The 23,183-nt window shown below is 45.1% G+C and overlaps 1 protein-coding gene across 3 annotated transcripts in view; it reads left to right on the top strand.

Annotated features, from left to right (window-relative positions):
• pard3ba (par-3 family cell polarity regulator beta a) overlaps positions 1 to 23,183 on the top strand; it is a 144,329-nt gene that overhangs the window by 86,111 nt on the left and 35,035 nt on the right. For all 3 annotated transcript variants that reach the window (XM_047576989.1, XM_047576988.1, XM_047576990.1), the window contains 4 exons: positions 4,122 to 4,337; positions 4,861 to 5,068; positions 21,033 to 21,143; positions 21,271 to 21,516. In XM_047576989.1, coding sequence (XP_047432945.1) covers positions 4,122 to 4,337; positions 4,861 to 5,068; positions 21,033 to 21,143; positions 21,271 to 21,516 — 781 coding nt within the window. The remainder of the gene's footprint in view (positions 1 to 4,121; positions 4,338 to 4,860; positions 5,069 to 21,032; positions 21,144 to 21,270; positions 21,517 to 23,183) is intronic.

Here is a 23,183-nt window from a genome sequence, read left to right as displayed (position 1 = left end):
GCGAACGGATCCGCGAGAGCATCTGCTGGCACAGCGGGCAGCGATATGTGATAAACGCTGATTTCACCCTCCATTGGATCGAGCTGGCGATGATAGCCACCTCTCCCCCCCCCCACCCGCTCATCCATCCTATTAAACCCTCATTATTCATTTACCTCCAGCCTCAACCGCCTGACATGCATGGAATGAGCGCGCCGCACATACAAACACATTTGAGCAAAAGTGAACTGCGCTCATGTTTCTCTCGTGCTATTTCATCTGGGGCGGTCAAGGGCACGCACCACTATCTCATACAGCCAGGATCATTTCCTTTAATAAAATTCTCTTCTTTTTTTGTGCTAAATCCACACGTGCCCACGCGCTCAGACACACACACGCACACACAGTTTCTCTGTACAGTGCAGCAGTGCACTGGCAAGGAGCTTAATTCTATCAGGCTGCGAGCTGGACAGCCGTAATTACATTTGTGACACAAATCCTGCCTCTCAAATTGAGCGTTTTATTCCTCCTCCTCCTCCTCAACCCCCCTCTCTATTTATAACCCCTTATTCCCCATAAATCCCACTTCCTCTCAAAAAGTCAATTTAGGACTTAAAAGGCAGCAACGCTTCGCTTACTTTTCCCTCCTCCTCCGACTCTATCGCCCGCTTCAGTTTCACTTCCCCCTTTTTTCCCCGCTCTACTTTTGAGCTTTGAAGCTTCTAAAATGACTTAAAAAAAAAAAACTGTCTTAAGCAGTGAGTGCGATGATGCGAGAAAGTCGTCCCGACAGAGAACTTCCAGGACGAGAAACCTGTCTTTGAAGAGTACTTGTCACTCTTCATTGTCATGTAACTAGGATGGGTCACTCGTCCTTCAGTTTCCTCCTCTAACAGCCGCTTATTCTGCATGACATTTACTCTCCTCAGCCTCTTCGGTATTTCCTCCCGTCTTTTCCTGATACCCTCTCCGCCCTCCGCTCTCCCCCTCCGCTCCAATCTCCTGCTGAATCAGCTGTGGCCTTCACAGCGCTCCCTTTCCTCCGTCTCCCATTTCTTCCCCCCTCCGATTGGAGGCCGTCCCTGAGTACAGTATGATAGCAGTTCATTTATTCCTCCTCTCTGTTGCTTATGCATGAGCCTGTCAGTTCTCTTAGTACTGCTCCTCACCTGTCCCTGCACCCCTCCACCTCACTCATCGCGTCTTCCTTTCCCCTCCTTTAAGTTTCACCTATAAGACTCCCACTCTCCCCCCCCATCCAATTTCTTTCAAACCTCTCCTCTTTTTCCCTTCACCTTTCTCTCTTTCCACATTTCATCTTCATATTTCTGGGTATTAACATTTTTCAGCTTCTATCCAAAAGGGTTCCGGTAAATTGTGTGAGTGTGAGCTGATAGAGATTACTCAACCTACGTCTAAGCTTTCAATTTTTTTTATTTTTTAATATGGTCCCTATAAACATAGATACAAATTTTAGGCATCAGTCTACGATTTATACCTTTAAAGTGCCAGCGTCAAAGATTTTCATTTGAATAAATGTTTGATAAGTCGCTGTCTGTGGCCAAATGAGGTAACACAATGGTGCCAATGACCCGCTGCTGAAATTTAATGAAAGTCTTTGCTTTTAAAGTCTAACTAACTGGGCGTCTCTGGAGACATTAACACAAGCTGCTAGTGACTCATCACTCAGCACCCAATTATCTGTCTGCCACAGGGACTGGGTGGAGCTAAGGCAACGGATTTGCTCTTTGATGAGCTGGTGGATCACAGGTCTTCAACAGGGGATCCGTGAACCCTAGGGGGCCTGTTGAGAGGGAGGTCGCAAAAGCTTTGGTTGATTGGACATTTTTTATACATATTTTTTTAATCTTCTCTCGCAATTTTCCCCTACAAATTTTAATTTATAATACATATTACCACGTATGCATGGTGCGTTTACGGCACTTGCACGGCCCCCCTACTGTTGCACATGAATATTTGAACCTGTGTATTATCTGAATAGCTTAATATTGAATGCAAAATGATAATAATCATGTATTATCATGTAAAAATGTATTTCTCCCTACTTAATCTCTCCATCGCTTTAGGAGTCTTTGGCCTGAAAAACATTGAAGACTCCTGCTCTAGTCCATTGTGTTATTTAAGACAGCTACAGTAACATTTACTCTACTCTTTACTCACTCTTACTAAACACACACTGACTGATTACAGTGACTGCGATATGACTGTAATGGAAACCAGACGTCAACTGTCAACTCACTGACGACACGTTTTGCTGGGCTGACATCGAAACTAGAAGTCCAATCAGAATAAAAAGCACCTAATCTGTCCATCTTAATCTGAATATCCTGATTGGAAGGAATTTTCAATCAAATTGAGTGATGTCGTCGGGGGGACATGACGCATTTCTGCATTCTTGTCTATACAGCAGTATGATATGTGCATCCATCTTCTTCCAATTACCGACAGTTTCAGTGGTTCATGACGTGCAGAATGAACTCCTGCATGTCGAAACACTAATGTTTTTGTTTTGTGACAAGTAAGCGCACATATATTTTATCAGATCATATTATTTAGTATCCATATAAACGGTTAAATTGGGAACTGTTCACTCAGTTTAGCAAAATACGGTCCATGCAATTGACGATGAAGGAGTTCCAAAAAACACAGCTGCAATTACTGCTTATCACCACAGATGGCGGCAAAGTGCACAAAACGGAGATCTTTGAGATTGGCACATTAAATACGGTATTTGTAACACCCAATAAAGTCAGTAATTCTGGTTCATGGGGTTTATCCACACACTTAGAATGTTTTCTTGCATCGTTAATCCTTTAATCCTTCAATGGAAATAGTTTCAGAACTTTTATTTCCAGTGTTTGGTGACATTACCTTTATTTTTTGTGGGCTGCGAGACATAATCTATCACAAGTTAAATAAATTACATCATATTCAGCTTCTTTTCTACAAGTAAAGACCAAATAAATCCTTATAAAGGTACTCTAAGGACCAGAAAGAGTAGTAAAAATGATTATTACTGAAAAAAAATGACACATATTAGTCTTCTGTCGTAGGTATCCTAAGTACATGAGCTGAGCAAGATGAGAAAAGCAGTAACATCTCATTTCTAATTACTACATTATGTTCAGACCATAAATGTCAAAGAAACACTGTTTTCAAGGACTGACCGTGTTCTGAGCATGTCCGACACTAATTACACCTGCTACACTTTGGCACAGCGGACGACGCGACGCACGGATGGATAAAGTAGGGGCTAATTCTTAATGCATCCTTTTAAACTCCATCCTCCAATCCTTATAGAAACCTAAATTGAATTGCGGGCAGCATTAAGATTTTAGAAAGTTGAATGCTCTTTAAATCCGGAAATATTACCCCGGGAGATCTCTATAAATGTAATGTTTCGTAAGCGGTGGGCAGAATTTCGCTAAAAGCTTATGATCTCAAAATGATTCTGGTTTATTTTATCAGCGGCCGTGTATCTAATTTGGAGTAAAGCTTCCTCCTCGATCAATTAGCCGGGCTTCTCTTCCCCGCTTCTTCTCTCCGCTCCTGTTTGAATGCTGGGATTGTGGAAAAACAAGACAATTAGATTTGCATTCGTGCGTTTTGGGGTCCCTCGGGTGCTCTTAAACAATTAACTTCCAGGCCGTCTGTCTTTTTAAGTTATCTGAAACTTTGAAGTGAGCAGATTCAAGGTGGAAACCTCTGTTTTTTTGGACACAAGTCGCGTGCTGCTTCGTGTACAAACCCTTCAAGATCAGACCCTGGATCATCACTCATAATTGAGGTTGGCTAGGTTATGGCTGTAGTAAGATCCTCTTCAATGGACTAGAGGTGGTCTTGTGTATCCATAAGTGCTGTAAACATGCAAAATTTGCAAATATATTCAGAGTAGCTGCAGGTAAATCTGGGGCCACAGCTCCAGCCGATACTGTAGGTGGTTGTGATTAATGCAAATTTTATGTAAACAGTTTCCGAAACATCCTGCTGGAGGGGAAACTGGAATCTGCTCCGTGAAATAGATGAACACACCAGATATTTGAGGCAAAAAAAAAAAAAAAAAAAGTTTAGCACTTACGACCTCAAACCACCCTCTCTTGTTTGTTTCTTTTATCTCTCAGAGCCTTCAGCTGGAGGAGCGTTCGGTCCGACCCTGGGCCTCTGGAAGTCCAGCTCCCTGGAGAGTCTCCAGACGGCGATGTCGGAGGCCAAGCAGAGTCAGATCCAGGCCCCGGTGCCCTTTCACCGCCCGCGGCCGCACATGGTCCGGGGCCGGGGGTGCAACCAGAGTTTCCGGAACGCCATCGACAAATCCTACGAGGGTCCTTCTGAAGACGGTAGGAAGAACTCAAACGCTCACATCCGCCGTCCATTTTTTAATGCACGACTGTCGCTGTTGCTATAATACAGGATTAATTCCTAGACATTGCATCCATTTTAAATTAGAGGCCACGCTGCCAATGCACATCCCTTAGGCTTTATAACACACTGGCACTCAAGAAGAGCCCGAGGCCTGCCAAGGGACAGCGCTTAGTCTAAGTACCTTAATGAAATGCTACATGATTTTATCCACTCAGCAATTTAGAGGGAACAACTTTATATCTTAGAGCAGCGTATTTTTTGATGCGCGCCATCACGGCCGCACGTGCACGCGAGATAATGTCGAAAATGAAAAACGTGAGAAATTTGGCACAGGATGCAAATTTATTAAATTAGGTACGAGGCTGCCGGTACGACCCGTCCAGGTGCACACACACTCAGTGCTGAGCAGATGTCTCAGAAGTGAAACACGCAATACTTACCATGCGTGCGAAATTGAAATTCGTCCATTCATATCAACGGTCCGTTTGCCCTCGCCAGACGACGACATGTCGGACCACAGCTCCGGTCACGAGACGCCCGCCAGCAGCTCCTCTCGCCAGGACCTGGACGCAGAGGATGGAAAGAAGAAGAAGAAGAAAGGGAAGAAGAAGGAGAAGAAGAGCAAAGGGAAGAAGGAGAAGAAAGGAGATGATTCTGGGGAGGAGCTGGAGAAGAAGACCAAAAAGAAGGGATTTGGCCTCTTAAGGTAGGAGATCTTCTATCCTAACTACCTACTATATATTAACAATCATCACCTATGAGTATTTTTATACTAAGTTCCACTTGCAAGTTTGAGACAAAGCCATTCCAGAGAGCGGCATGTTGGTACATTCATTTTCTAAATTGAAGAATGATCTTAAATGATCTCTAGATGTGTTTCGAACATCAACAAAACTGATTACTTTAGCGCTCAGGCTCAAGGGAAGAAGTCGTACTTTGTTTTCTTCTGGCTGTAAAAGTTCAGGCTGAGCTGTGGAGGAAGGAATAATATCAGAAGCGAACAGTAGATTTTCAGCTTTATGTAGAAATCGATAGAAAAGAGCAGCACCCCGGCGTACTCTCCCCTGGTTAAGTTTGAACAAATTACCCCACTGAGCACAACAGGATTATGGGATATTGGATTATTGGATATGAACACAACCTTCCCGGTAATGGAGGGTATCCATTATTTCTCAATCTAAGTAAAGTCCCACGGACCCAGTACCAACCTAAAGCGCTTGTCAGCCCTTTATCAAAGTGTCCCCATCGTGATTGGTGGTAGCCCAATCCTCCAGCAGCAATCCTTATCTATTGGCAGTGACACGGTGTGGTCAGTGTATCACCACACTTCCAACACTTGAGATTCAATTAGGCTGTGACGAGAGATAGCGCAGGCTGAGCGTTGGCCTACAGATGGTAGATAAGAATCCAATCGGCCACAGTGTCAAGGGCAGTAATGGAAGAGATGTTCGCACGGTGAGGCTGGTAGTGGAGAGCAGGGCCGGGATGGGAAGGGCAACATGAAGGACGTGCACACGGAGATGCAGAGCTACAAATGTCGGTTAAGTGTGAAGCTGAAATGCAGTTCACCTCAGGCTGGCTTTACTCAACACTTGTCTTTGTTTTGTGAAATAGTTTCTGGAAAAAAAAAATCAGAACATGTTGAGGCTGACACTTCAACGGAAGGAAATCACTACATCTGCGCTGCATGATTACTCTTTTTATGCTCTTCTTGATCTCCCACACTGATTGTGAATCGGTTTTGTGTTTTCAACACACTTTAACTAGACCAAGACACCCAAAGAGCTACCGGAAGCAAACGCCAACTATGGCGTTGACAGCTGACGCCTCTATCTGAACTGAAAAGTTGCACTCGAACACACCTCAAAGACTATTGTCAATGGCCAACTGGTACATATGTTCTGCAAAGTCTTTACGGTTGTAGTGGTGTGTATTCGTCATTTAGAAAGCAAAACTAGAAAAGCTAGGGCAACCTCTAAGCCTCCGAAGCTAGGAAGCCAACACACAGAGCTGACCTCATCTAGATGCTGCTGATGAGCCAGTGTACAGATTAGCCACCACGTCAGTTTGAAAATATCTGTGCATTTGAATGTCCACATTAGGTGATGTTGACAAGCCTTTCGTACTTGGCGGTTTCTCTCATAAAGGCACTTTTCGGCATCAGAGTCTGACTAGTGGAATAGATGCAGGACACGCCGCAAAACCAGGGTCACTGACACTGATTGACTGCCTCACGCTGGCACACATCCAACGCCTCACTGTGCCACTGCCTTTTAAGGTAAAATGTGAGGCGTTGTAGGAGGTGAATAGCTGTGCTACGGACTTTAATTATCCAATATTTCTGTTCAGACACAATGAATATATCTCATCATTGTAGGTACCAGTGAGAAAGCTTCTCTAACACAGTTCCCTATTATTCAATATGAATGCAGGCACGCATCTGCAATGTATTTACACACACAGACATGCACCTACTTCGCATTTCAAGTCTTTCGACTATACGTCTGTCTGCAACAACTGCACTCAATCACACACAAACACAGACTCCTTCTCCAACTCCACAATAGAATGAGTATTATAAAAGCTACCAGATTGTTGCATTACACACTCCTCTCTCCCTGGCCTTTATCTGGCCAGCGTGATTGTTATTGGACTTGAAATATGACTTAATTAGCGGGAGTATTGCGCTGTTCAATCTGATTGCAGCTCTCAAATGTTATTTTTCTCCAATGGCAGCATTAGGAAAAGGGCAAATTATAAACATATGACTTCAATTTAGCCCTGCAATGAAAGTGTGCACAACAAACGGCTAGCACAACAAATGTTGGAAGTCACCCATGTTCTTTCAGTGGCTGTAATGTTTAGTTTAGCCGTGCCAGTGTTTGAAGTGTAAGTTGTTTTTGGCCGCATTAGGTTGCAAACAGCTGGATGTTAGGTGACCTCTGGAAAACACACACTTTTTGTTCACTTCATGTTACATGATTAGCATCATTTCATACCGTTACAATTAGGATGTCGTTAGCCTATTAACATAATTGCCTAAGTCATTTTTTGTACAATAAAAATACTATATATACTAATAACGTATGCTGTATACTAATGACTTTATTATACTAATGACTATATTATGCTATTAGGCTAACGATACATTAAGTTAAGATATTTTACATTAGGATAAGTTAAGTTAGGATACATTACGTTAGGATATGTTATATTAAGTTTGAATACGTTAAGATAAGATACACTAAGTTAGGATATGTTAATCTAAGTTAAGATAGGATAAGTTAAATTAAGTTGGATATGATCAGATGGCATATGCTAAGTTAGGATAAGTTAAGATAAGTTAAGTTTGGATACGTTACGTTCAGTTCAGATTATTTAAGTTAGGATATGTTATGTTTGGATATGTTACGTTAACTTCGGATACGTTAAGTTAGGATACGTTAGAATACGTTAGGATACGTTACGTTTGGATACGTTACGTTAAGTCTGGATATGTTACCTTAGGATATGTTACGTTAAGTTGTGATACTTTAAGATAGGATATGTTAAGTTCGGATACATTAAGTTAGAATACGTTACGTAAAGTTCGGATACGTTAAGATAGGATACGCTAAGTTAGGATTCCTTAAACTATGACAACTTAGTTTATGTTGATATCACACTGTATTAAGTTATTACTTTGTTACATTACACTTCTAATTGGCTCCATTTGTTACATTTAATTGATGTTTCTCTTCCTAATTCAGAGGTAACATGGATGTAGAGTGACCAGTTATTCAGTGTCATTATCATGTTTCATTAAGTAAAACACAGTTGTTCATTTTGTGATATTATTTTATAAAATTAGTTAATAGTTTAATACGTATTGTGGGCAAGAGCATAAAGAATCAAGCATTTCGTGTGCACACTCTGCCTGCATATCAAGATCTTGTGATGATCAGATTCAAGGCTACAAACCTACTGTGAAATGGGATACATATTATCAAAACGTATTTGGGGTTATGCCAATTTTTTGATGAATTATGGTGTGTGGAAAATAAGCCTCCCATCTGATTCCACGCAGTGCTAGTCATTAGCCAAAAAGGTGCCGCATTCGAAGATTGAAGATGCTAATTCCGGCGCGTCCCGTTCTCCTCACTCTGTGCGCGTCCCTGCCGCTCTGCAGTGAGACGGCCTCAGATGTGACTCCCCTTCTTTTTCATCACCGGGCTCTCAAAGCCCCATTCGCATCTCGTCTCCCTGATTGCTAAATAAGCCAAGACAAATGGCAGTGCCCTTCAGACCTTCCTCGGCAGCGGCTGACTGCTGCTTGTCTTGTCTGTATTCAGCAGACAGCAGTGAAGTCTTCGCCTGGAACGTAGCCTCGGGGGCCGTGCTACTGACAGGCCGCAGAAAGACTAACACTGGGAGTCACGCTGCTCTTCTGTTTTCTCTCAACATCGCTGCCACATCCGCGTACTCTTGTAGAACAAAGAGATGAACCTGGTCAGGGGTTTCAGATGTCGCCATCAAACAAGGACATTTAAATTGCACCGTAAACCTTTGCCAAAAATATTATTTTACTTTAAAAGGAAAGGCTAGAGTTCCCTCTGCTTTATACCTCAAAGTGATATATTTATAAGATTCTCACCCTTGATCGTGGAATTAATTCTAGTGTGCAGCTCATAAACGCGTCATGGTTTGATCCAACATGACGTAATCAGGAGGTCAGGCTTTGACGGTTATAGCTTGTGACTAACATCCTCTGATTATGTCACTCCTACATAAGTGACAGTCAGATGTTGAAGCCGTGTGTATTTTCCATTTTCAACCACTCGCAGATGCATGTGAAATCTTCGGCGCGAGTGCGTGTCAACAACCACCGGATGCGTCATTGCTCAACTGCCCCCACCAGCTCCCGTCTGTCCCGTCAGTCACTCGGGATCAGTCTAGAGCCGCCGCTACCTCTGACCAATTTTACAGGACGCGAAAGCTCGCGTTCTGATCTGCTGTTTACAAATCCGCGCGCAGCATCGCACGTCCTCTTCCCCCGACTTCTCTGTTTTTTTCGCGGCGCCGAGAGAAATCCGACAGGGAAGCAAGCCAATTAGCGCCATCCGTTCCGCTCTTATCCTATCGCGGAGCGGCAGGATGCGCGGGGTTGAAAGGTAGTCACTGGTGGGCTGTGCTCCGCAGAACCAAAGTCTCGGTGTCAAACGAGAAGGGCCCGCCGCTGCACGATTTCAGATGGATTACCGCTGTTATTGTGCACTCCACCTCCTCATTCCTCTTCCCTTGAGCCCTTCCAATTCCAGCTTCGCGACGAGCCCACTCTCTCCCGCCCCGCAATGTCTCTGTTTCCTTCCCTCTTTACGTTCTCTTTCTTTCCAGATTCTCCCCGGGCCTCGGGTGAACTATTGATTTTAACCGAACGACATCGGACAAAATGAGCTTTCGAGTCTTGCGCGAATTCGCACAAGTTCACCGTTTTCTACGATTAAAGTGTGCCGGTAGGAGCCCCGCGAGGTCCCGGAGACCCCCTGCCTGTTCTAAAAAAAAGACAAGGCATGCAAGCACCTGCTTATACCTTGGATTTTATTCCTTTGCCACTTAACCATAAAGTTTCAGTTCTGCTTATCCTGAAGAGAATATCTCGTCGAAAAAGGTGGATCTGTTTTTGCTGTAGTCCTAATCACGTTTTCGTAGTTAATGCGTGAGTGTCAAGAACTGTTTGGACTGGCCCTGGTTGTCAGGTGTAGGAGCACCAAAATCCCTGTGACATGTTTGTGTGGGCGTCTTAGCACCGACTCTAAGCTGTGACGTTGAGGGGGGGGTAGGTACACTGAAGGTGCGTTACCTAATCCCGTCGTCGGTTAACGCTCGGCAGGTGGATTTCTTTGATCCAGCATCTCATCTGGCATTTAAGGGCTGTTAGCTGCTCTGATCTGGAGAGGAGTCTTCAGGAGAGTATTAATGTTAGCGCTCTCTTTGTTAAATATGCATAAGGCCGCGTATTTTCGCGATCTCTCGTGGAGGCGCATTATCGCTCGCCTATTACTCCTATTCATCTCTTTATCTCCCCGTAAATAATGCATGCCGAGCCACGGATCACTTTGTTTGCAACGCTCGCCATGTATGGAACACACGGCCGCGGCTTACTAATCAGAGTATGTCCTCCCCGCTGTATACGCGCAGGAGTGATTAAAATGGAAGGCGCAGCCATGCAAATCTCGCAGAGGGTTTATATGACCTTTCTTATCTGCTTTTACCTGGTGTATATTAAATAACACGCCGTGCATTCCTTTCTGGATCTGTCTGCCTTATCGTTTCCTTCGTGTGTGTTCATTTTATCAAAGCCGGTTCCTGTTAGTTGAAGCTCCTCAAAAGTTGTGTGCCATTACACTTCCTAATGCGGCCCCCGTAAGTACACGCCGTGGCGTTGAAACGTGTAGCGAATCACCCCTCGTGGAAGAAAAGGTGGTCTCAACACGGCAGCTATTTCCTTTTTCTTTTCATAATTCAGATTGGTGCAAAATTTGCTCTCTGACGCCCTAAATAAAAAAAGCTGCCAAGTATTTTTTTTTTTGCTTGAAAATGAGGCTTCCCGTGCTCGCTACTGAGGCACATTTCTAATTTACAACTTCGCAAACAGACACAGGCGCTATCACCGTCGGCAGGCGCCGGAAAAAAACAAATTAACTTTTTCTCCCTCCGTTTTCCGCCCTCCGTTCGGCGGCGATGGGCGGCGTCCCCCCCCCCCTGAAAACGATGTGCGGGTTTATTGGTGTTGATGCGAGCTGTCAGTCAAATATCAGAGGGACGGGGAATTGACAGCGGAGATGATGAGGAAATCCTCATGCATATATATCAGCTGATAAAGGGGCAGTCGCAACAAGCCTCCGCCGTCCCTTCCCCACCCCTCTCTTTCTGTGGCTCTCTACGACGATCACTCCTTCCCCTTGAAATCCCCCCCCCTTCTCCTCTCACACGAAAGGCTTTTATGTTCCCCGTCTTTCATACCCCGACTACACCTGCATCCAACCTGACCGCTCGGCTCACAACTGCTACTCTCTCTTATTTAGAGCTCCAGCGAGGAGGGGAGGGGTGAGGCAGGGACTGTGAAGTAGCTCCACCGGAGCAGTTGAAGAATTAATTACTTTATTCATAGACTTCTGAACAACCTGTTTACCTCCTCCTTCCCAATTTGGAATGGAATTTTGCGGCTGCGACGAATCAGCTCTCTATTTTCTCTCTTTAGTCAGACAAATTATTCAGTTTTTATCTCGATTTCCTCTATAATCGACCCTACTTTATGTAAGGGGCAACCTTCAAAGAATTGATCAATGTGTAACGTTAGCGATCATTGTTATTTTATTCTACCAGATAGTAGAGATCTCATTAGGAACGCTCCATTTTGATTTCTAACGTCATCCAGCTGAGCAACACGATACCCGCGTTCTGTACGGTGAGTTATTGCCCGCGCTCTAATCATCAAATGAGACGGTGAGATGAGACTCCCATTTGCTTCGATCAGTTCCGCGATCCATCAGTCCCTATCGAGTTATGACATCTGAATTGACCCCGAGGGACGCGCCGTTTGAAGCGCAGACGCATTTGTATCGGCCAGACGGCTCAGCGGCATCTCGGCAGCCAACTTGCCCATCACTCACCGGCCAATTAAAGGTATTCATGTGGCCACAGGAAACAGTCACGACCAATTAGCATTGGAGCGTACCTACACATATGCTCAGGGCGCAGGGCGCCAGGAAGCGATTACACCTCCAATGGCGGTTATGTCCCGTTCGGTCATCTTCATGCCACGTGTGATGGATTGTCTCCCTATGTCATTTAATGTCTGCTAATGACAGACACATGCAAGGGCGCCGCACACATCCTCTCCCTCCCTGTCTCTCTCTGCTTCGACCCCCTCATGTATCTCAGATACACAGAGAGCTTGACCTGTGCTTTCCAAACGGAGAAGGTTAAGTGTTTCTTGTCTGAGGATGCGGGGAGGGCCGGAGGAGCCAGGAGTCTAACCTTTCCCAGTCTGCCAATGGCTCTCATCTGGAGCCGTGGTGACCTGGCCTTTTCGCCAGCCTCCAGCTGGGAAAAGGCTAAGAATTTAGAAAAAAGCATCACCGAGTTAACAGATAGTTTTCAGTGGTAAATAAGCCAGCATTTTTTGGTGCTAAGCCAATACATTTGAGGAGGGGTGGTTTTCTGTTTTTCCCTTAGCGATGACCTACCTGGATCTCCTCGTTGGGGAACCTTTGGTCATTTCCTTCATGGAGATGTTACTTACACCAACAAGTAGCCTTCCCTAGCAGGACAATGCATCCTGTCCGATCCCAAAAACTGCTCAGGAACATCTAAAAAACACATGACATGTTGCCAAAGGTGTTGGCCAGGTCTCTAAAGTCCTCATATACCTCATAACTTCTTGAGGATCTACCGCAGGGGTGAACCGGTAGATCGCAAAGGTAGCGCCAATAGGTTGGGTACCATTCAAATGTCTTTGTGCAAAGTCAAACTCTCAAGCTGCTGCAAATCTCTAGCACGCTAAGTCGTTTTGCCTCTCAATTTATATTGGGTGAGAGATCTGGACCAAGTAAACACTCCCAAAACGTACCTTTTCCATGCGGAGCAGGATGAGGACGATGCACTTGCGCAAGGTGCTTTAGCATTGTTTAATGTAGGTAGAACATTTTGACTCGGAAGCCTGCCCTCAACTTATTGCACCCAAAGGGTCCCGCTAGGTGCCAGACACCACAGGAGACACCCTCCGGAGACTTCCCTGATGAGTCACAACTGTTTTTGAGGTGAGACCTACAGCACGCAAAGCACCAATGCTGTGACCTAAACGCCCAATTCACACAAATGGATGACAAACAACTTCCAGGCTTTGGAGTATTGCCATATTCATCCTCCGCACCTTATTTACAGCGACTACAAGCGCTATGACCACTGGACATATAGGGTCGACGGAGAACTGTATTTACTGTCCACACATAGGGAGACAACACACGAGTGTGAGAAGGAGGGGCGCGGCTCGGTGGGTCTAGTTAAATATTAATGGCTCCCCCTGACAGAAGTGGGGAGAGAAGAGGAAAGACAAGACAAATTGCCGGTGGCGACGGACTTTATGTGGAATTGCTAAAATATGCCACATATCAGAATGCAAACAATTAAAGGGGGGACCATTTTTCACCAGACGGCCCCTGGAAGGCTCGGCACTCAAGCATATCATACACCTCCCTCGCTGTTTGTTCCTTCTCTCCTTTTCCTTTGCTTCCTCGCGTTAATGCTCTTCTCTGCAGTTGTGTTTCTCTGTATTTGCCTCGAACTTGGTCATCCCCTTTCTGCCTTCGCTACCCCTTCTGTCTCTTGCCATGTCCCCCACCTCTTCTTTGTTTCTTCCTTTCTCTGAGCTCTTGCCTTTTCCCCCTCATCATTTCCCGTCCCTCTCTTCCTCTCCTCTCTTTTGTGTCCGCACTCGAGGGACCGGCGTAGGCGTTGATTAAGACGAGCCTCCCCATATCAGCTTCCCGCTCCCCCGAGAGCAACTTGCAGCGCATTCATACCTGTCGGTCTCAATCTTCTCTCCTCTGGCTGTTAAATTAGACTCATTTAAGGAGGAAATTAAAATGATTCCTCTCCTTTTACTATTATGTATTCACACAGGAGCTCCTTGGCTGGTTTCTTGCCACTAAGCTGCACTGTGTTCCACTGTTGACTTGATATACTTTTAAAAAAAGCGGATATATCCTCCACTCTTCCCCTTGTGCATTATTAATATCTACTAAATGAAGCTGTTTCAGCCACGATTAGCATCAGCAGAGGACAGTCTTAAAAATCTCTACTCTAGACTTATTAAGGGACAACAGAGCCTTAAAAAAAAGACAAAACGTGATACTAGGTTTTCAAATGTGTCTCCCATACAGTTAAAATTAGACTATGAGCTTTCACTTATCTGTTTATTATTTCAGGCTGATTTGAGCCATATTGCTGTTGTGTGTGTGTGTGTGTGTGTGGGTGCAGGGCATACGGAGAGGAAGGAGTCAGATAAATAGATTTAATTATGCCCTGTGGGGAAAACTCGATGCCTCCCGGCTGTCCTCGCTGCCAAACAAAGGCGGCGCCGTCGCCGAGGAGGCCCGCGATTGGCCGGAGCCCCTCGCCAGTCAGCGGCGGCTCCCCGTCACCTGGCGTGACCCGGCTTTCAGGTCCGCCGTGTAGCCCGATCCCCCGCTTCCAGGAGGAAACCGCACCAATTTTAAAGAGGGCACGTTGTCTATTTTCCGCCGGCGATGCTACTCGGTCTATTTCGGGCTCGGAATATTTTCCGAGCAGTCTCACGGCGAAGCGGCGCCGCGTTGCCAGAGCAGGCGAAGAAGGCCCCGCGTTACATCACAGCCCCTCTATAGTGTTAATCTCTCCGTCTGCAGTTTGTTTCTCCTCCGCCCTGCCCGTATCTGCCTCCCTCTCTCCCCCGTCTTTGCTGCAAACTCCGCCGAGATACGCGCGCTCCTCTCCAAATACATACAGAGCAATCTAATTACTGCGATAACATTTCTGCTTGGCTGATTAACTGTTCTCCCCGTGCCTCTGAACGCCGCGCCATTCCTTCTATATATTCCTAAGCTCCTTATTCCTCCCCAGCCGAGCTGTACTTTCACGGGAGCTTTGGTTCACCCATCCATCTCTCGTCTTTTCTCTCACTTCTACTTCTTCTTCTCTGTTTCTTATTCCTCATTTATTCTCAAAGGCAGATTGGCTGTTCAGCCAGCTTCCTGCCTCGCTCATTTAATTCCCCCTTTCTTACTTAGTCATTCTTTATTTCAGCCTCGCGCTTGCTTTTCTTTACTCTCGCTCATTCTCCAAGGCAAATAGGATATTTAGCCGACCCTCTCACTTACTCTTAGCTATCTGTCGCCTCCTCCTCCTCCTCCTCCTTCTTTTTCTTCCTCCAAAGAACGTATCATGCCAGTCGCGAGATGTCTTCCCATTCCCGTTAAGGGTAACTTAAATTTCGAGCATCACGACTTGACGTCTATCCCGTCGCGTTTCAAAAGTGAGACCCGTTTTCAAGCATTATGAGACGCTGAAAAAAGAAACCAGCCTGTACTTGTGGATAAGAGGCTGCCGTGTAGTTTCTGTGTACCTGGAGAATTAAAAGAAAAAAAAAAGAAAATCCTATCACCGTGGCAGCAGATCAGGGTAAACACCGGGATATCTTCTGACTTCAGATTTCGCACAGCATAAAAGTAGCAGCAGTACTCAAGGAGACTTGGATGTTAATGTAAAAAATTTATCGATGGAACATTAATTAACTCCAAAGAAATGTAGGCCACATGGGAACCTCCTATTAAGTCGTATTAAGTAATATGCACCTAAACCTTAAAAGGTGTAATCACATCATGCCTGTTTCATGCTCTTATCACAGGCCTCCAGTATGATTGTGGATTGACTAGAAGCGTTAACTGGTAACTTTTAAGGTAGCCAGACGTCACGTGGTCGAGTAAGTCTGTAAAAAAGGGTGTAAAGATGGATGAAGAGTGGTTTTGAAGCTCAGCGTGGTGCCTCTGGCTGTTCTCATGTTCAAAAAACTGCCAAATCAACCAGATGAGTTGACTTAGCTCTAGAGATCAAAATGGTCTTTTTTTTGACCTACGCTGCAAACATGGGTCTCTATTGTGGCTCACTTTTGGAACTAGCCTCAAGTGGCCGTTTAGGGAACTGCAGTTCGGCTTTTTATGCTAGGAAGTTTAGGCCTTTTATTCTAATCTGTTTTTCTGTCGGTTTCTATTTACGCTTTTCCGTCTTCCAGACGTCTTCCGTCTTGACGATCTCCGCTTCGGAACGCAGCACGCCGAGGCGTTCGCAAATTAGATCCCCATCCTCCTCCTCCCCCGTCATCCACCAACCAACCAACCCACCCACCCACTGCGCCAACACGCTGCATCCTCACACCCCTCGTTATGCCTGGCGATACCCAGCCACCCACTGACTCCTCGTTACAACACATAGGAAGGCTTATTAAGACTACACACAACAGCATGCTGTCAGAGTTGTTGTCACACTTGCGGAGAACAAAGAATCTCTTAATGCTGAAAATGGAGGAGATGATTCCCCGTTCTGCAGAAAAGGCTGTTTAGTCTGCAGATATTTAGTCGGAGGCTGTTTGTTAAGGAAATGATGTGTAATCGTTTGTCTGATAGGGACGCTCTCCTGCACCTTTAGGCCCTTTCACTCCATCCTGGGGGGGCTAATTGCACAGGTCAGGTTGGTGACATCGCCTCACTGGCCAGCTGTGATCTCAATGTTACATATAGAGCCTCATTAGAGCACGGCAAACTGAGCTAGCTCCCCTCCCCTCCCTGACAGTAGCTGTGGTAATTACAGCCAGTCCAGTTTCTTACCAGCCGACTGCTTTGGAGTCGATCTTTGACGTCTTCGGCTTTTGTCTAAGTCAGGGTCGACTGTGACGGTTTTAAGGAATCTAGTCAAACGTAAAGAAAAGGAGCGGATGTTATTGGTTCTTCAGGAAGCAGATGAACACATTACATCATAGATCTTCAACAGGGGGTCTGTGGAGGTACTGCAGGGGTGGTCGCAAAATCTTTGGTTGATTGGATATTTTTTATGTATATCTTTTTAATTTTTCCCCACAATTTCCCAGTTGCACATGTTTGAATTTAAAAAAAGAATATTTGAACCTATGTAATAATTGAATAACTATTTGAAAACGTTGAAGACTGATGCGTTACACCATTTAGATTTAATTTCGGGGTTTCAACTTATGTGAAACACCTCAACACGCAAATAGTCGTACAACCAATCGAAGCCATTGGGTGTTAACTCTATTGCCCAAGCTACTTGCAGATCATTGCGCCAGCACAATCTGTTCCCAACGGAGAGGTTCCAGATCAACCGTATAGGCAGGGAAGCTTTATTTTTTTGGCTTCTAGACTCTTATATAAATATATATACTGCGGTAAATGCACGAGCGTTCCTACAGCTCAACGTCCTCCCCTCTCACCATCCTGGGGGCCACTGAGGTGACAAAGAGGCGACGGTGGGAGCTCTGGGCTAATGATGACAACGACACACTAATAATGGTTCCCGGTAGCTCCCGTGACAGCAGGGAGCGTATTAAACGGGACACGAGAGCAACCCGACTTCACCCGGACCCCCCACTTCCCCCTAATGAGAGTTTGATGGAGTGGTTGTGTAGGTAGATAATGCTAAGTTAATGAGATGTCCTATTCCTTGAGAGCGTTTGCGGCTCCCCACAGAGTTAGTATGTGTGCGTCTCCTTTGTTGATGTATATTGCTGTCTTCTTGTGCACGCGGCTGCTTACCTGCGGTATTTATTTCTCCAAGAGTCGTGCGCCACGGGTCTTTTGTGTTCACGCGTGCCGCAGACTCGCAATCAACAGGAAATTAACTGTCAGGTTTCTGAAAAGAGTGACAGAGCAGAGGCGGTCCTAAGACGGGATTAATAAAAAGAAAATGAGAAAGTGTGAAAAATGGAATGAGAGGGAGACGGAGAGAAAGCGACATTTGTGGCAGATATTTGGCTCGCTATCAAAGCAGTCGGGAGAGTTGTGCGTTTTGGTGATAAACAAGGGACCAGATACCAGTAGAGTGGGGCATAACTACCTCTTTCATGGCAGGTACATGTCTCTAATTGGGACTCCCACCCCCAATTCCGTGCCAGCCCCCCTTCCTTTTCTTCCATCTCTTCTCAGACAATGCGGTGAGAAAAAGAAGCTTTCCTAATTAATGCAGATATAATGATGGGTCCAACTGTGGACCTCTGCCCCCTCAGAATGTTGATTAAGGCGCTCTGTGTGTGTGTGTGTTGGGGGGTGGGACGACTCTACCGAGCATCTCAGCCAGATAAACCTTGGATTTTGAATAATCATATATTTTTATGTAGAGTAATTACATGTCTATTGATGCACGGGAGGTAAATAGCGCGGATGTTTTGTTTCCGACGATGACGATTTCTATATGGTTACCACTGAGGTAATTGGTAGTGCTGCTTTTGGGCTCAAAAATAATCTAAATAATTCCAGGAAGAAAAACAAATGCTGCAGCAGCAGCCCCCATACTGTTTCTGTGGAGAGTGATCTTAAGGAAGAGAGGTGGAAACTATTACAGTGGCACCGGTGATATCACTGTATGGAAAATATAGGAGTGTTTAAACGTTTCAAAAGAGGCAGATTTGTTTAAAGGAAAGCTCCACAGAGTTTACACATGAGACCGGGGTGCAGAGGCCTGTCTCCTGACCAGACAGAAACCTCCAGGTCTGAGCAATGAAGCCCATACAGAAGTGCAAAAAGCTGCAGTTCATCAAGTGGCCACTTGAGACTGACTCCAAATGGCAGCAAATCCCCCATCGACCTTCATGTTAAAAAGCCCAACTTTACGCGATTATTAAACATGTTAACAGAAAAAAACTATTTTGGTCTCAATAGTTTATTTCACTATTCATGACAACTTTTTTTGTAACTCATTCATGTAATTTTATTGACCTCCTGAGACCCTGCGTCCTCATATGGATACATGAAGCTTTCTGCTTTATCTAAACCCATTGTTCTCATTAGTGGATGATTTAGCCTGCCGTCTAGTTGTAGCAAAGGTTAAAACTTCTTTATTTATGCCTTTTCTAATTCGACATGACTCACAATTTAAACAAATTTTGTCACCAGCAACGAGCTCCAATGTCGCTAATTAGCAAGAACTCGTTTGAGGCTGATGAGACTTAATTTTTCTGTCTTTACTAAGTCATGTTCAGGTATTAAAATAAACAGTTTTATATTTTGTCACACTTGGGTGATTTCTTTATAATATAAATAATAAAATAATACCAGTGTCCACATATGAGGACAGTTTTTTTTGACTACTATACATCTTAGGTCCTGCTAATAACAGCTCATGTCTCAGGAGGTTAAGGTTTAAAACAGGTAGCGGAGAGTTGAGTGGGCGGGTCTCAACGTCAAGGGTGCTTTAGCTCCGCCCCAACGCAACCCCCATGTCCATATTTGGAGTATCTGAGTGTGGGCGGAGTAAAACTCATCCAACATGGCGACCGCAGGCTCCGCACACTTGAGGCTTCATTTTCGAGTTTCAGAATCCAGTGGGTGACGTCATGATGGGTTTGTCCATAGTTTATACAGTCAATGCCTCCAGCAAGCTCACAGTGCATTGTGCCTGGTCGACAATGCTACGTGTAGGTGGAATGCTAATTTGTTGAGATTTCAAAATAACAATTTATGGGCCAGGGCGAAGCTTAAGGCTGTGCATCCTTCCTGGGTGAAATGATAGGTTGTAGGGTTAATTTTCTGGTTAAAAGAAAGTTCTGATATGTAGGGAAAGAGGATATTGATGCATCCTGTGGGAAACAGCAAACAGGAGTAGGTGGGCCGTAAGTATGTGAAATGTTTGCACGGTGCCATAAAGTGACTGTATCAAAACAAGATAATTAGATTGGCCACCTCTTTTTTTTTTTTTTTTTTTGCATTCCTCACAGCCAAACATAATCAAGGCGGCTCTCTGACCTGCTGCCGGCAACAGTAACCCACGCAGGTATAAGCGAAGCGAGTAGATTAGCTAAAAACAACACTAATTGGCTGGCAGGACGGTGCCAGGCCAACGTGGCAAACCCTGTCCAGGTTTCCACTTGGCCGGGCCAGCGGGTTACCATTCAGGCCACGTATCTGCCTGTAGCAGTAATGAGAAGTGCCTCGCTGTTAATGAGATAAACACAGACATTAGATTGTCTCAGCAGGAGAGGAGAGGGTGAGTGGAGGAGAGGAGTGGGTTGGAGGATGACACGGAGGAGGTGGCGGTGGTGGTGGTGGTGGTGAGGAAACCGATGCAAAGGAGAGATTTCCAGGAAAGGCTTGGTTAATTTCTTGAAAGAGCGAAGTGGCGCTTCATTATAACTCGAAACGGAGGTGACGGGTATATTTTGCCTGCAAAATGATAATGATGATGACGGCCGTAATGGCAAAGTTGAGAAAGGAAAGCATAACACACTTCGGCTTAACGGCTACTCCGCCGAGCATCGCGTTAAAATATTCATTCTCCATATGCTACGTGACGACTACGCCCACACACACTCTGTGGACTGCCGGTGCCTGCTGTGACATTACAACCGTATCTATCACCGAGGAGCCTAATGAACACGCAGAATGAGTTTGAGTAGCGAAGCATGAGTGGGTCAACTTTTGGAAAGCTCGTATAAGGTGATTGTCTTTGAAAGAGTCGCGTTAAAGCATTTAAACCTATTAGAGAACTTTTGGTTCTATAAGAAATCTTCATATAGGTGTGACCAGGGGCGTCACTAGCTTTTTAAGGACAGGGGAGGCTAAGCCCCAGGAGGTGCACCGGATGTTAGCGAACGTAGCACGTAACAGTTAACAAAGACTGGGAATTTACTAATTGTTATTATTTCAGTCTGTTTTTAAATATATTGCTACAACAATAGACAGATTTATGATCATATTTAAGTGATCATATATAATTATTTATTTAAACTCATATCCTGGCCATTTAATATTGAATTCGTCAGCTGTTTTTTGCCAAAAAAAGAAAAAGACCCCCCCTAAAATGGGCCTAACGACACCAGTGGGTACTACAGAGTCCTAAATACTTTCTGTGTCTCTTTTTTTGTCCAGGTTCGGGAAGAAGAAAGACGACAAGGCCAAAGATGCAGCGAAATCGTCAAAGGGCAAACTGGAGGCCTTGAGTGAAGAGGAGCTGGACAGGATCCCTGACAGCAGAGACAGGTACGGATCACTGTCGGGTTTTGTCGGCTTAAATCGCAGGAATGTGCCGACGGATCCGGAAAGTTCACACGGCCGTTGAGAAGCATTTGTCGCCAAACAGATTCTCATTCCCGCCCCGTCTTGACAGGCACGACCCACGTTACGCCACGTCGTCCTCCCTCCCCGACGTGGAGGACGACGACAGCGACCCCAACTACGCTCGCATCAGCAACTTCCGGCAGCCGCCCTCGCCGCAGGTGCTCGCCAGGCGCACGCCGTCGCCGGGGGCGCCCGCCACGGGGGGTCCCAACCCGCCTCAGTTGTCCGCCGAGGACCTCGACGGGCTTTACGCCAAGGTCAACAAGTCCAGGCCTCCTCAGACGCAGGCAGACAGGTGAGAGTTGTTTTTGATTCTGTCGCGTGTCACCGACCTGAGGCTCCACCGGAATCGTCATTCACGCTCTGTCAAGCGGCCGACTGCATAAAACATGAACACATGCTTACACCTTTGTGATACTCTCATGCTGCATATGCGCGAGCACACACACCCCCTAACGCCATGCATGATTCATGTAACTTTAACTTTACATCTGTTGTAGTTTTGGCCCGTGTAAATCGTCAAAATCTCAAAAGGAAAAAAAAAGGAGTGGAAATGATTTATTTATGGGCGATAATTAAGATTTTCCAAATTGGTATGAATTTGGGAAATGTTTGTGACACCAAGGTTACCGCCGCCCTTCAATTTAATGCCGCTTGAATTTCAAGCCGACCAAAATTCTCCGGCTACCAGCTGGATCCTTGTCTGTTCGTGCTTGGCGCTATAGCGGCGCAGTCGCCAGCAGCCAAGTCTTGATAAGAAGATATGAATTTCAAATCCACTGCTTAGCAGTTTGATATCCTAAACATTACTTTTTTTTTTTTTTTTTTAATTCTTACAGCATGACTAGACCGCCACCTATGTGACAAAATGCACTCGAATTTGAGCTGTAATATCCGGTTGTCTGAGTTCCTCAGCTTCATTCTAACAAAAGGTTTACGCTTGCATAACTGCTAATCAATGCTGTCATTCCTTCCATATTATATATCATTACTGCTGAAGTTTCTAAAGCCTTAACTCGCGGCCGCTTTTGTATGTGAGGGAGAAGGAAAAAGGGAGAAAAATCTACGGGGGATTCTGATGCAAATGTATCATTTCCGCGTATGAAATAATGCGGGCCGCATTAAAACTTCCCTCAACTTAAACTCCCTGACAGAAATTACTATTGACTTGCAAATCAAAAACTAAGCCCCAGACACCCAATCTCATCCAGGAAAAAGAGAAAGAGGAGTGAGGCTGGACACGGGGAAGGAGACAGATGGGAATGGATGGAAGCGACAGACGGAGGGAGAGAGAGGGAGACAAGGGAAAGCGGAGAGCCAAAATGGAGAGAGAGGGGGGAAAAAAAAAACGAGTAAATTCGAGGGAAGAAGTGGCAGAGGAAAGGATGCAGACAAAAGAGGAGGAGGGATAATTAGCCACAGTCTAGCAGCCTGACAGATCTGTTAGACCACTTTAGCTCTCATCCACTAGTGGTGGGTACTTCATTACCAGCTTGTTTTCTCCCTCTCCTCTCTTTCGACCTCACTTTCTCTCCCTTTCTGTGTCTCTTGGTGTGTCACTTATCAACCCCCCGCCACCAACCACCCTCCACCAACCATCCCATGTTTTGCGCATAATGTGCATTAGATAGTGTTTAGCATTAGCATGATAGATGAGGAGCCTTCTTTGGCTTGTTAACTGTGAACGCGATGCTGCCCTTTGTAGGAACGTAGGAAGATACAAATAAATGTCAAATAATGCTGTTAAAGGGAGGTCACACTGTCAAAAAAAGTTGCGTTCTTTTCTTTGTTGTTGTCTTTTGCTTAGAGAGTCAAGAAACATAGTGGCAAATTAAAGGGTGCAGTTATCATACTATTTCATTTGATATAAAGTAGCTTAAATAATGTTATTAGGAACATGTTTGAATATCATCTGTGATAAATGAGCTATTTACCAAGTGCAGTTCCTCAAATGTCCACTTG

The sequence above is a fragment of the Mugil cephalus genome, chromosome 23, assembly GCF_022458985.1.
Source record: "Mugil cephalus isolate CIBA_MC_2020 chromosome 23, CIBA_Mcephalus_1.1, whole genome shotgun sequence".
Classification (NCBI taxonomy): Eukaryota; Metazoa; Chordata; class Actinopteri; order Mugiliformes; family Mugilidae; genus Mugil; species Mugil cephalus.
This window is presented reverse-complemented; position numbering and strand designations above follow the sequence as displayed.